The sequence below is a fragment of the Parasteatoda tepidariorum genome, chromosome 11, assembly GCF_982258835.1.
Source record: "Parasteatoda tepidariorum strain Cologne lab strain chromosome 11, Ptep-v5.0, whole genome shotgun sequence".
Lineage (NCBI taxonomy): Eukaryota > Metazoa > Arthropoda > Arachnida > Araneae > Theridiidae > Parasteatoda > Parasteatoda tepidariorum.
Genome location: NC_141765.1, coordinates 16,729,983 through 16,744,004, shown reverse-complemented (window position 1 = coordinate 16,744,004; position 14,022 = coordinate 16,729,983). Strand labels below are relative to the sequence as shown.

The 14,022-nt window shown below is 29.5% G+C and overlaps 1 protein-coding gene across 14 annotated transcripts in view; it reads left to right on the top strand.

Annotated features, from left to right (window-relative positions):
* The window catches only part of HUWE1 (HECT, UBA and WWE domain containing E3 ubiquitin protein ligase 1), a 294,173-nt gene that overhangs the window by 194,165 nt on the left and 85,986 nt on the right, over nucleotides 1–14,022 (top strand). For all 14 annotated transcript variants that reach the window (XM_087154722.1, XM_087154721.1, XM_087154731.1 and 11 more), the window contains 2 exons: nucleotides 2,679–3,183; nucleotides 5,165–5,704. In XM_087154722.1, coding sequence (XP_087010848.1) covers nucleotides 2,679–3,183; nucleotides 5,165–5,704 — 1,045 coding nt within the window. The remainder of the gene's footprint in view (nucleotides 1–2,678; nucleotides 3,184–5,164; nucleotides 5,705–14,022) is intronic.

The window sequence follows — 14,022 nt, the reverse complement described above, 5'->3', positions numbered from 1 at the left end:
TTTTAAGCATGATTAAAGGAAACAAAATAAATTGTATTCAAATGAAATCTTAAAAATAATATTTAAAAAATCTTAAAAGTAATATTTTAATTTTTAACTGTTTTCTACTTGTGATAAACTTTCTTCAAATAGTTAAAAATTGTCAGCAGATGTTAAGAGTTAACTTAAAAAAAAAGGTCCATTTTTTTCCTTTATTATTATTATCATACAACATATTCAAAGTGTCTACATTTCTCTCTTAGATGGTGATACACTTTTACGAGTTTTGTAGCTTTATCTATTCCTAATTTATTTCGAAGTTTACTCTGCACCAATCCGAAAGTTGAAAAGTGTTTTTTGATGGAGACAGAGGATGCTGGTGCTGAGTGCAAAGAAAAAAGAATTGACAGAAATTTTGTGGACGCTAGGAATTTTATTTACTTATTTTTTTTAAATTTTTTTTTGCCATAATTTTCCACTATTTTTTGATGAAAACTGTTGAATAACAGTGTCAAGCATCATTGATTTTGGAAAGTATTCAGGATCGGAAATTTTGAATGCCATAACACCTGGCAGAAATTCTGGATGATGCTTAGAAAGACAGTTTTCTGCTGATTGGTCTTGTTCATCATTTAAAAATTGTCCCCTTGTTTCGGGATCCAGGATGCATATTCTAATAAATGATGTGGCTGAACAGCCTGATTGAATTTTTTTACAAAATGTTTATGGGGTTCTAATTCATCACACGATAGTAAATTCATATTTCAACAGCTTCTGAAATTGAAATGTTTTCTGATTGAAGCTTTTTTAAAGCTTCAGAAACAGTTGATATCTTTTTTTCCCCAATTGATAGTTTATTGGTAAAACCCAACATTATTTAATATTTTTGACACATTATTAGATTCATTTTGATGTTCAAGAACAATCTCTTCATATTTATGGTAATTATTGGCATAAGTTTTTACCTGCTCACAATATGAATTCCACCTAGTATCATTTAGTCATTGGGTCATCAAGCAGTTTTTATCATTTGCCCATCCATGTGCTTGATGCACATTTCTAAAATATTTGTTAACTTCAACCATGTGTCCAATGATAGTATTAGGAGATACTTCTTTTTGAACCAAATTAAAAAAAAAACCAATTTGTGAAAAAAACCACCAAGTGGGTTTTTTCCAAGTGGGCCTACTTGGGGAACCCTGGTTATATATATTTTATATTAAGTTTAAATAACGCATTATCACTAATACATATTCGAATCTTCTTTATTGTAAAGTACACTATGTTTCATAATTTTTTAACTCAAGAATTATAAAATATAAATGCAGTAATATAAAAGGAACAAGTTTATTAATCTTTTTGTTTTCACACACATTTATTTACTATATTTATTAAACGTATGGATATTACCTATTATAAAATTATAATCTGTAAATATTTATAATCAGAAAAAACTAAAATTTCATCTGACTTAAGTTAAATAAAAAACTGAAATAAATATTTAATGGTCTTACATGTTTTTTTAATAAGATTAATAGAAAGTGAAATTAAAACTACATATAATTTTAAAGAGTATCAGTTACTTGTCCCATTTGTTTTCAAATAATTAACTCTAGGAAAATGATTTCATTTTTGGATAAATAGTTTTAAAAAGTTCTCTTATAAAAAGTTTTAGCTTTTTTTTTAAAGCCAGAAAATAAAACTGTTTAAATTTGTTAATGTATCACTTGGTAAAAAAAAAATTGTTTTTTTTTTTAAACTTTTTTTTAAACATATGAATTAATAATAATAACCTGCTTATTAATATATAAAGCATGCAACTATATTTGAAAAATTGATCTTTTGAGACCATATTATTTAAATTTTTATTTGATTTAATATTATTAAAATATTACTTTTTGAAAAAACCCACTTGAAGTTTTCAATAGTACCTACTATAAAATTATATGAAGATTCGAGTTTCTTTTACTTTACTAATATTAAAAACTTAATCATATAAATCATGTAACTCTATTTGACAAATTTATGCTGCACAATAAATTATATAAAAGTAAATGCAAAACAATAAATTTTAGTAAAAAAAAATTTTTTTTTTGAAAAAACCCACTTATTGTTCCAAGTGGGTTTTTTCAAGGTGGGCCCACCCAATAAAACCCAGGCGGGTTTTTTCAAAGTGGGCCCACTTGGCGAACCCTGAAAATAATGCAAGTTAGGCGGGCAATGATGCTGAAAAAAAATTGACTAGTTTTTCTATTGCTTCATTTTTCTGCTTATAGGAAGTGTGAAGTTCTTGTTTATCTTCTTAAAATTCAATAAAACAGAAACTGTAGAAGTTTGCCTGATTGTCTTAACAAATTCCTGTGATTTTTTCAAACTAATATAAGAGTAGAAAATAATAGTAGAAATATTTGTACTATTTGATATACATTATTCTACTGAAAAAAATTGCCTGCTTTCAGTAAAGATAATTATTTAATGTTAATTGAAAAATAACTAACAGTTTGATTAAAATATTATTAGAATAGCTGGAGTACCTCGTTAATAATTTGTAATTGTCAAAATTCACCACTTCGAAAATTTTAATCTAAATTTTCTTCGGTATTTTACCTGTTAATGTTTAAATGGGTCTTTTTTCTGTGTCAATATATGTACTTTTTATTTAATTCATGAAATTTTTATCAAGCATATATATATTTTAGAATCTGAAAGATCCTTTTCAAGTAGTGGCGTTGAGGATTGTGATTTAATAAACTTGGAACCTAATTTGGAACAGACAGGAGCTGATTTCAGACAAACGTATCCAGATACACACAGACGACAATCAATTGAAACCATAGACCTTGTTTCATCAGATCAGGAACCAAGTTTTAATGCTTCTTCAAATGAAGGTAGGCCTTCATTGCATGCATCATCTGCAGAGGAGCCTGGTATTCCACTTATTAATTTATCTGATTCATCAAATCCATCCTCTCCACTAATGAATAGTTCTCAGGATAATTCATTAAATGTTCAAGATTTTAGCACACCATCAGGCATTAATACTGACCATTATTCAAATGACATTGATTCAGTTGCAAAGTCACCTGAAGTGCTGGATTCTGCAGAAGCTGAAAATCTCAGCATTTCTGAATTAGATGAGAGTAATAGATCTGATACCACTGCAATGCCACCAACTGCTTCTGAATTGAATGCTGCTTCAACCAGGTATTTTTTCTAAGTGTTTTATTTCTTGAACTGTTTTAAAATTAAGTTACTTTTATGTTATCTCCCTTTTTTTTTTTAAAGTAAAAAAAAAAAAAAATCATTAACTTCTCCTGTTGGTAGATTAACCTATTCCAACTTTTTGATCTGTTATCTTTTTATGATGTAAACAAATTTTTCCCACTATTAATCTTTTTAAGCTAGCAATTTTGAAAAACTTTTGAAACTGTTGGGTATGCAATTTATCTTATTTTAAATTATGCAATTTTGAATGACAATTAAATTTGAGCAAATTGTGAAAATGTGTGTACAATGTGTGAAACAAAAAGGTGAATACCCTAAATAACTTTTGTTCAAAAGATTGGATTTTCATGTACTAGGACTTAATCTTAAAGGTTTGAGGGCCCTACCTTAAATATGCTAATTAATTAAAGAAAACGATACTTTAAGTTATGAGATCAGGTATAAATATGTATATTCTTTGAATAAATACATCTTTTTCTGACATTCAGATTTTTGACCTTCAAAATATGATCTGTAGAGCATTCTAAAGTTTAGACCCCTTAAGTAAGAGTAAACTTTTTGTCTTGGAAATATGAGAACGAGTAGTAATAAGATATTGCCTCAAGCTAATGACCTGTCTATCAAATATATATGGAAAAACTAAAGTTTACAGGAGAAGAGGGTAAGAAGACCCATATCCTAAATCTTTAACCTTTTCAAATTAATCTGTTTTCTTTTGTTGACAGACCTGTTTCATTAAGAATATGGGGATAATATTAACTGAAAACACTAGTGTTATGTCTTTCCTCACTAGTTAGTTTCTTGCCATAGTGAAAACTATATATTAAAAAGTTTATTTAACAGAATTAAATTTGTTTATTAAGATAAAATAAAATATATATATTTATCTTAATAAACAAATTTAATTCTGTTAAATATAATTTTTAAATTTTAAATAAGATGCTCATTTAGTTAACAGATTACTACATCAAAATTATAAATTATTTAATTAAAAAATACTAACTTTTTTATGGCATTGTAGATTTTGTTTTTGATTTCATTAAAAAAAAAAGTTTAGAACCCATTAATTTAGCTCAGGTATCATTGCAACTTCATGTACTGATTTGCTTATGAAATTTTTAATTTTTGGTTGCTATGAAAACTTATTAAATATTTTTCTCTGAAACAGTAGTGTAGAAAGAAAGTTTTTAATATTGCTTTAGAATTTCATATTGTTATTTTGTGCTCTTTTCTAATTGCATTTGAAGACTGACCACAGTTCATCATTCTCATAATTTTTGATATTTTCCTTCAAAATTGTGACCTTAATATTATGCCTTTATTATCGTGAGGAAGAGATGCTCCCATCAGATATGTATACTTCACAGTATCAACTGCATCTGGATCATTTAAATTAGGATATACTTTATTAAAAGTCATGTTAATTCTATAAGACAAAGACCTGGTTGATTCCTGAGGTTTCAATAAGATATTATTCAAATCATTGTAGCAATGAACAGTTGCATTGATGATTTGAAGCAGAACCAATTTTTGGTGGAAATATGGAAAATATTGAAAAAAAATCCTTCTTCTTACTGTGTGGTCAATTTCTGATTTCTTTTATAGTAAGTGATTGGTTAAATCAAAAGTTTCTTTTCTAACTGGTCCGTTCAGACTTACCTCACTTACTAATCTCTATATGTTAGATGTGGTTAAAAAATTATTGGTGGGCATCAAAAAACTAAATATAAATTTTTTAGCTTTTTAGCAATATCTATAATAACATAGTTGCCAACTTTTTACATATTTTTTAATTATTTATGAATTTTTTATTATGTTTAATAATAGTAGAAAATTTTGAATTCTAAGATATACAAATTTTTACATCATTTTAAAGAATGTAATTTTAATAACTTAAGTACAAAATTTGCACAATTTAGTTGAATAATTTCTGAGTTATCAAATCTTCTTTTTCAAACAGTGGTGTTGAAGATTGTGACTTAATAAATTTGGAACCTAATTTGGGAAATTTAGAACAGGCAAGAAGCAATTTCAGGCAAACTTATCCAGATGCAGCTAGACAACTATCAAGAGAAACCAGACAACCTCTTTCCTCAGATTACCATGCAGAAACTCTTCGAAGAATACTGAATTTTATGAACTCTTCCGATCAAGAGCCTAATTTAAATGTTTCCTCAAATGAAGATAGGTCTTCATTGCACACATCATCTGTAGAGGAGCCTCATATTCCACTTATTAATTTGGCAGATTCATCAAATCCTTCCTCTCCACTAATAAATAGTACTCAAGACGATCCTCTAAATGTTCAAGATTTTAGCTCACCATCAGATATTAATACTGAGCATTATTCAAATGACATTCATTCTGTTGCAAAGTCACCTGAAGTGCTGGATTCTGCAGAGGCTGAAAATCTCAGCATTTCTGAATTAGATGACAGTAATAGATCTGATACCTCAGCAATGCCGTCAACTACTTCTGAATCGAATGCTGCTTCATCCAGGTAATTGTTTCAAAGTATTATATTTCAGGAAATGTTACAAAATTAAGCAACTTTAACTATTAAGGCACATATTTTTTTCTATATAATTTTAAACCTAAAAAGAATTCATTCACTTCTCCTGATCCTAAATTATCCTGGTACAGTACAGAACCCGTAATCCGGAAATCAAAAAACCGGAACGAAATTCGATAAATTTTCCCACCATTATAAAAACACAATTTTTTTTTCCTTATAAAATTTTAGGATTTTTCGTTCTTTTTTGAAAGATGTTTACCTTACCATCATTTTGGAAATAATCATTAGTGTATTGCTCCGTCGTTTTTTCTTCTTTTTAAGATTATTTCCAAAAAAAAAATTTTTTTTAGTTGTGTTTAACAATAAAAAAACGGCTTTTTGTAGCGATTCAGAAAACCGGAAAAATCAGTTATCCGGAATAGCGATGGTCCCGATCGTTCCGGATAATCGATTCCCTACTGTATTATGGTTCTGCAAGGTAAAAAAAAAAAGCTTTTCAGTCTGTAATTTTTTAAGATGTAAAACCATTTTTTCTTAGTGTAAAATATTTTAGTCGTAATGTTGGAATACTTTTTGTTCTGTCAGGTACACAACTTTTCATATTTTTAGTCATATAATTTTAAATGATTAAATGCAAAATTTAAGCAACATCAACTGAACATTTTTGGCATTATGAGTTTTTAAAAAAAATCATCATTTTAAATAATTATATTTCTAGAACAATTCAACAAATTCTTTTCAAATTTCAGATTTTTTCATTTAAAAACATGTAATTACATATTAAAAACTATTTGAAAACTTTTACTGAAACATGAAACAAAAATTGAACATTTTGAAAAACTTGTGCTTAATTGATTGAATTGACCTTGCCTTAAACATGCTAATTTATTTGAACAGACTATATTTTAAAGTAGGGGTGCACAACCTGGGGCCTGCTGACTGTTGTAATAATAATAATCAAATTTTGAGTTGAAAATTTTGATGCACTCAATTTGCGCAGTTTCTTTTGTAAATCTATATTGTTTCTCCATCGCTTTTTCAATGGTTATTGCTATGAAATTCAGTATGGTTTTAAGAAACCCAATATTTTTAATACAATATTACAATGTGCAAATTTTTCGAATTTGAGTCATATTTTTTTACTAACTTTATTTTTGCTAATTTTGATTAAAATTCAAGTGATGTTTCTAGTGTTTTCTTGGCATTTATAACTACCAATTTCCTTTGTTTTTTAAAAATCCTGATACATTTATTACAATATTTCGAATCGTGAGTTATATATTGCGCATTTGATTTATCACTTTTTGGTGTGCTTCATTTTTGCTAATTTCATCATAAATCTTATGTTTTTTTTTTTTTTAGAGGCAGTTATTATCTTTTTGCACTAGATTTTGAAAATCTCGTATTTTCAGTACGAATTTATTACGACTCAGGAGTTAAGAATCGCACATATAAATAATCACTTTGTTTTTGCCAATTTCATCATAAATCTACGTTATTTTTCAACAGTTTTTAAAATGCATTCCCACATTTTTTGAAATTTAATTCATTATTTATTTCTTGTTTATTAGTATATATTAATTATATAATTTTTTTATTTATCACGAATTTTAAATCACGCATTTAATTAATTACTTATGGAAGCACTTTATTTGTGCGGATTTGATTGTAAATAAAAGGAATTTTTCCCATTATTTCCGATTTGTTAATTTAACCATATGATATTATTACAAAACATGAGGTTCTAATCGCACATTTAAATAATCACCTTTTGATACTATTTATTTTTGCATATTTCATCAAAAATATTACGTCGTTTTTCGGCAGTTGGCGCCATGTATTGTACGTGATATTTAGTATTCCGATATTTTAATAATATGTTATTGTAACATGAAAAATCGAAAAGTGGAGGAAAACAGGAATTTTTAAACCGCTCACTGTTTGTAATTTTGTTTTAAGTTTCTCTTAGCTTAGGGGAGAGTTGGACAAAACGGGTTACCATTATGGTTTTTATTTACTTGGGTGTATGTGTTAAGGAAAACCAATAAAAAATTTTTTGTAGCTACAACATTTATTGAAGCACACAAAAAACATATTTTAAACTAATTTTATTGACTGTGAAATAGAAAAAAAAATTAATTTCCACCCTCTTACATATCCCGTTTCAGCATACCTGGGTTGGATAAAACGGTATTGGGTTTACAATGTTTAATTTTTTGCATAAAACTAAGTGAAAAGCATAATTAACTGACCGAGAACTGCAAAACAAAATTTCTATAAATTATATTCATGGGATTTTACTGTTCTAACACTTTTATATAGATTGTTGTTTTATAAGTAAGTACACAAAAAATATGATGCTACATTTGTTTTTAAAGACTATGAGTTTTCAAACATGAAGACTTATTTCCGCAATTTTCGTTGTCGAGATGTGCCTTGTGCTCTTAAGAGAGACTTCGTAGCAGCCTTTTCTTCGATTCTCTTGGTTTTTTCTTGTAGTTTAATCATCCTTTCCTTTTCTTCCATTTCTAATTCACTTTTATATGGAGATGATGTTATTACTACAGTTTTTTTCTTTCAATCAGCCATTTTTTCTGGGCGAGGTCCTTTTACTTGAGGTATAGGTAGAACACACTTTGGAGAGGTTGAAAAGGGTAGCTTAGGGGGATAACAGGAGGGTTCTAATCCATTCTCCCCTGAAAATGTTGCAGATTGGTCTTCTCCTCCGATGTCCCTCGAAGATGCTGAAGGTTGCTCTTGGTCTTTTCCCACATCAGTCTGGTGCCCAACGCCTGGAAGATCTTGCTGCTGGTCTGACATTAGGTGATCAGTGGTGAAAGAGGGTGCAAACAAGTGATCTGGGAAGGGACTTATTCCAGTTTTGCTGAATCCTTTAACGGCAGTTTCTGCAACAGCTGCCCGTGAGTAGGCTGCATTGAACAGTTTTGCAACTTCATAAATTGTCACGCACCTACCTGGATGATTGAACAGCCACTTTCTAACTTCTTGTTCAGAATACGTCATCAGTGGAACCATGAAGCTGACATCCAGGGGCTAAAGGCGATGGATTGTATGTGGGGGGAAGGTTAGGATAATAATATTATTTTCTTTTGCCAAATTTGCGAGTTCCAAACTTTTCGTATGGGTAGGGTTGGAAAATTCTACAAACTTTTTAAACCAAACAATGAAGGTCTTGGTGATCCAGCCAGTCTTGTGATACACTGCAAACGATCCTGGAAAAGCATCACCCATGAGTCTTGGGTTTTCCTTCACTCGAGGAAATAGAAACATAGGAGGTACAAGCATCCCAGCTGCACTAATGCATGTTTCAACAGTAACCTAAACTCCCCGTTCGGCTGAAGACAAGCTACCCACTTGCTTTTTACCTCGTAGACTCAATACTTTTGAAGGCTTGTTTGGCACTGTAAGAATTCCTGTTTCATCAACATTGTAAATATAATTTGGAGTAATCTTATGTTTACTTAAAAGAGAATTCAAAAGTTCAAAAAACTACTAACTGCAGTGCGATTAAATCCTTTTGTTCAGGCCATACTTGTGGGTTCTGGATTTCGGAGGCTAAGTTCTTTATGTCTTCCAAGAAATGAATACAACCAACACTTTCTAGTCATTTTTTTCTCTGTGTTAAAATTAAGCTTAATATTGTTTCTCTCAGCTAACTCTAACGCTGGCATTCGCAGGTCCATTAAAGTTATACCAAATAGTCTGTCTTCTAGAGCCAAAACATGCCCAACAAGCGTTTTTTCTTGTTCAGCATTGAATACTGTCTCATATCTGCCCAACTTTTTCACTGCTGCCAATTCAGGAATCAATGTATTTGTACGAGCCTTTTTCACCTTTCTTGCAAGCGTAGATTTTGGAACTCCATGTGAGTCGGCTGCTCTTCTGAAACCCATAGTTCCATCTAGCACTGCGCAAACAGCTTCAGTCATGCTTGTCTCATTCCAGCTGTTTCTAGTTGAAGTGAATATTTGGGTGTCATTTTATTTTCTGTAACAATAAAAATTTTACTAGATGAAAACTATCAAGTATCGAGAATTCTTTTTAGAACTTACTATAAACAAATTTGTCATACTATTTCATAATTTTAATGTGCAATTATATTTAAAAGTTAGTTTCAGAAGGGTTTTTACAAATAAAATGCATAGGGCAAAACATACTTTCTTAATGTTCTTGAAATATAGCTGTTTATTTTAAAATCTTCGAGAAAGAATCATGCTAAACTCTTGAATAGTTAATGAATAACATATAATTGTTCTATCATCGTTTGATAAAAAAATATTCCTTGTTAGCTTTTACAGTGATCGTATTCTTTTATTTCCACTGACATACGCAGACGATATACAAAACATTTAATAACATGAAAAAGTCGTTGACACAGACGATATACAAAACATTTATAACAAGAAAAAGTCGTCAGGTTTCCTAGCAAACAGCTAGAGTTAGAATATTACAATTGATTATTACAAGAGTTGCCAGCCGTGTTGAAACAATTATTAAAACTAACTCTCCATTGATGTCTCAACATCCCTGAAAGACTCTTTAATAATCAAGTATTTAAATTCTTCAGTAAACAAAGAGAAGAAATTCCTTTTCGAATTGAATGTCGATTGAATTGAGCAATCCAGAAAATTAAGAAGTTTATATATAAAAAAGCTCAAGTCTTCATCAGAAAAATACATTACAATTAGTTCTAAAGAAAGATGTGGAATCCTAGAGTCGAAAATGAAATACTTAATGATGAACGGTTAATAAACAAATTTTGCATTACTATATAAAGAGACTAAATTTTTCAAAATTATATATAGCTAATATAAATAAGTTGTTCAAAAGGCCTAGGCCTACATTAATATATGGCTATTTTAAAATGTCATAATCCATCAAATAAATAGGTGGATAAAATGGGACATAAAAATCTCTATCCCGTTTTATCCAACTCACAAGTGCCCCGTTTTGTCCGACACTTTTTGAAACAAACTTGGCTGCTGCCTAAATGTGAAAAGAAAATTAGATAGACTGCACGTAAAAATATTGGTAAATAAATGATTAATCAAATTTAATATTCACCGGAATTTTATTTCCATAAATGTAGGCAGTACAATGTAAAAACAGGGATGAGATTTTTCCGCTTTTTAGCGGATTTCCGCTTTTTTTACTTTTGTGTCTCGAATATCCGCTTTTTTATCAAAAACTCTGATTGTCTAAAAGTTTCTCTTTTTTTAAAAAAAATTTTATATAAAGATTTTGCTTTTTCGAAAAATTTAGCGGTTGAAATAAAAGAATTATATTTATTTCCGATTTTCAAACATTAACAGAAAATTCATCCTACATATCTGTCAATCCTTCCACATTGTTAAATTTTAGCTATTTTCGCCGCTTTTACGCACAGAAAATACGATTTTCCTCATTTTTATAGGCCCGCCAGTTAGTTCGTATTTTCATAGTTCGTATTTTCGTATTTCAAACTTTTTAAAAGTCTCAAGCCCGGAATTTTCTAACATTTCGATTCTTATTCACGTGATTTGAATATACTACAATATGATTTTTATTTACGAGATTTAAAAATCGAATATCACTATTTGCATTTACGCGTTTTTAAAAACCTATGTAACAATTCGTATTCACACGAGTTTAAAATCAATTATCGCGATTCTTGTAAGAAGTAGGTTTTTTTAAAATTGGTTGCTATAAATTTGACTGTTTTTCTATCAACAATTATTAGCATATATAGGCATATTCAAAACTTACGTTCTGTGCTTGCAAAGAAGAATGTGACAAAGGCAGGTAAAGAAAGAAAAAATAGAATTTGTGAAAAGATGTTTGAAGATGGACTAGCGACTAAATTAATCACCAATCTGTTTCCCCTCATTCACAAGCTGCATTTTGAGAAATTTGACCTTGCAGGTCGTTGGGCTACCGAAGCTGGGATCAAAATTGTGATGGCATGTCTTCGGATCATCCTCAGGGATGTTTCCCAGACCGTCGCCAATAGCCCATTGTGCAGCTCTAGTGTGACGTAAATGAACAAATCAACAATCAATCGAGAAATTTGACCTTGTTAAAGGATTTTTTGCTGGTTTTGTAAAACATGAAGCGTTTGCAGCAAATTAAGCACAAAAAAAAGATATAGCAAACAAAAGCAATCACTTAAAAAATTATTAATTTTTTTGTGGAAAAAGAGTTTTTTAACTCAGCACCGAAATTTAAGAAGTAATGCTGCTGTTAGTTATGATATAAAATGCGAAATTCTTATATGAGAAATAATTATCTAAACAGTTGCTGATTATCATGTAATTTTTTCAAACTAAAATAGCAATTTTTGTTGTTTGCTATCTTAAATTGTCAGGAATTTATTATTAAACGATTGCACATGCGTAAAATTTACTCACGTGGAAATTCAGCTCTTTTGCCTTTTGGCCATTCGATTTATTTATCTTTTTATTGCTTATTAACTGTTACTTTTTTTGTTACGCTTGTTAACTTGTTTTTTTTTTATCGTTATTAGTTGTTTGCTTCTTTTTTGTAGTTATTCATTGTTAGTTTCTTGCCATTAATTGTTACTTTTTTTGTAGTTCCTTGTTAGCTTTTTTTTTCTCCCGAGGTGAGTGTCTTTTGTTAAAACAAAACGTTATGTAAAAGAAAAAACGAGAACAATAATCTCGCTCTGAAGAAGAAACGATTATTTCTTTTTCGGATTATTTCATCTTGAATTATTTATCGTTCGGATTATTTCTTCTTGATTACATCTTATAGATTATTATTTTAATTAATGAAATTTCTAAAGATGGGACAGTTTTAAATTCACCCCACCAAAATCTACAATTGAAACAAAGCTTTGGTTTTTCTGAAATTAACAGCGTAATTGAATTATCGTAATATACGGGCGCCATATTGGAAATTCCGGAAGAGATCCGAAATTCTGTAAATTACGAAATACGGAATTTCGTCGGTCCCGTGAGTGCCAAATTTTGGGTCCTATACTGTAATGTAAAAAAATCATTTATATTAAAGTAATATAAATATAGTTATTTAAATTTTTTACCTAACGGTGGCACCAACAGCCGATTTTAACATGTTCTGAGCAGTTTGTCCAAAATATACAATAGCAGATTACATTCTTGATTTTATTATAATTATACATTTATAAATTTTAATTTTTATTTTAATTTAAAACATTAGTAGTATTTATAAGGAATTAATGTTATATATTCACTTTTGCCGCTAAATCGTTATTATGGGTGCGGCGTTTACAACATGTGCGGTGTTTGCCATGATTTTTTTCTTTTAAGTCTCATTATCACAAGTGCGGCGTTTACGATAGGTTAACGCTTCTTCCATAAATTACGGTATAATACCAAATAAATATTGAATCTTAATATGTACTAAAATAGTTTTGTTTAAATTTTTTGGGTTTTTGCTTAAACCTTAAGTTTTTTCAATTAAAATATTTAGTTCAAATTTATGTTACTCATTAAAATAAGTGTGAAGTTTTTTTTTACAACTTTATTCTGTGGGCATTATAGTTTTTTTTTCATGGTTTATAGTATCTCTTTTCCCCAAATATATATTAAGTCAATAATAAAAGGAAAAAAATCAAAAAAAAAAGTCTTTTTTTTCATTTTTGAATAAATTCTAATAATTAAAAATATTTAATTTTCTGAAAATATGTTATTAAGTTTACTAAGAGTAATATTTAGTGTTTAGCAATTGTAGGATAAAAATTATCAAATTTGCCACCAATATAAATAAATAAGTGACCTTTCGTTAGTCAACCAGCTGTGCAAGTGGCCTTTTTTTAAAAAGGTTGTGCTCCCCTATTTTAAGGCAAAGACATCTGGTACAAAAACTTATTTTCTCTCCATGAATATACTTTTTTCCCCTGATAGATTCAGATTTATTACCTTTAGAATTTAGGGTATAGCCGCAATATTGAAAAAAAAAGTTGGCCAGGTTGTCAAGCAGTCATTGTGACTGACTGCAAAACCAATGTTTGCAGATTTAAATTCTGTTCAGGACATGGATGTTTCTCTCTGTGTTTCATCTTCTGTTGTGTGAATGTGAACGGATCTGTGGGAGTGTGGTGTGGGTAATATTGCTCGCCTCTGTGACTTAGATTCACAGGTGCGCACCAGGTAATGTTAAATGAGCAACAATCTGGCACAGTTGAACCAACCAGAAACTCTTAAACCAGCTGTTTCCAATTTTTTCAACAATGGGATCCTTAGTTATTGACCTATTTTTGAGAAACTTGACTTAATAGTTGTTCATCAACAATTTTTAGATTG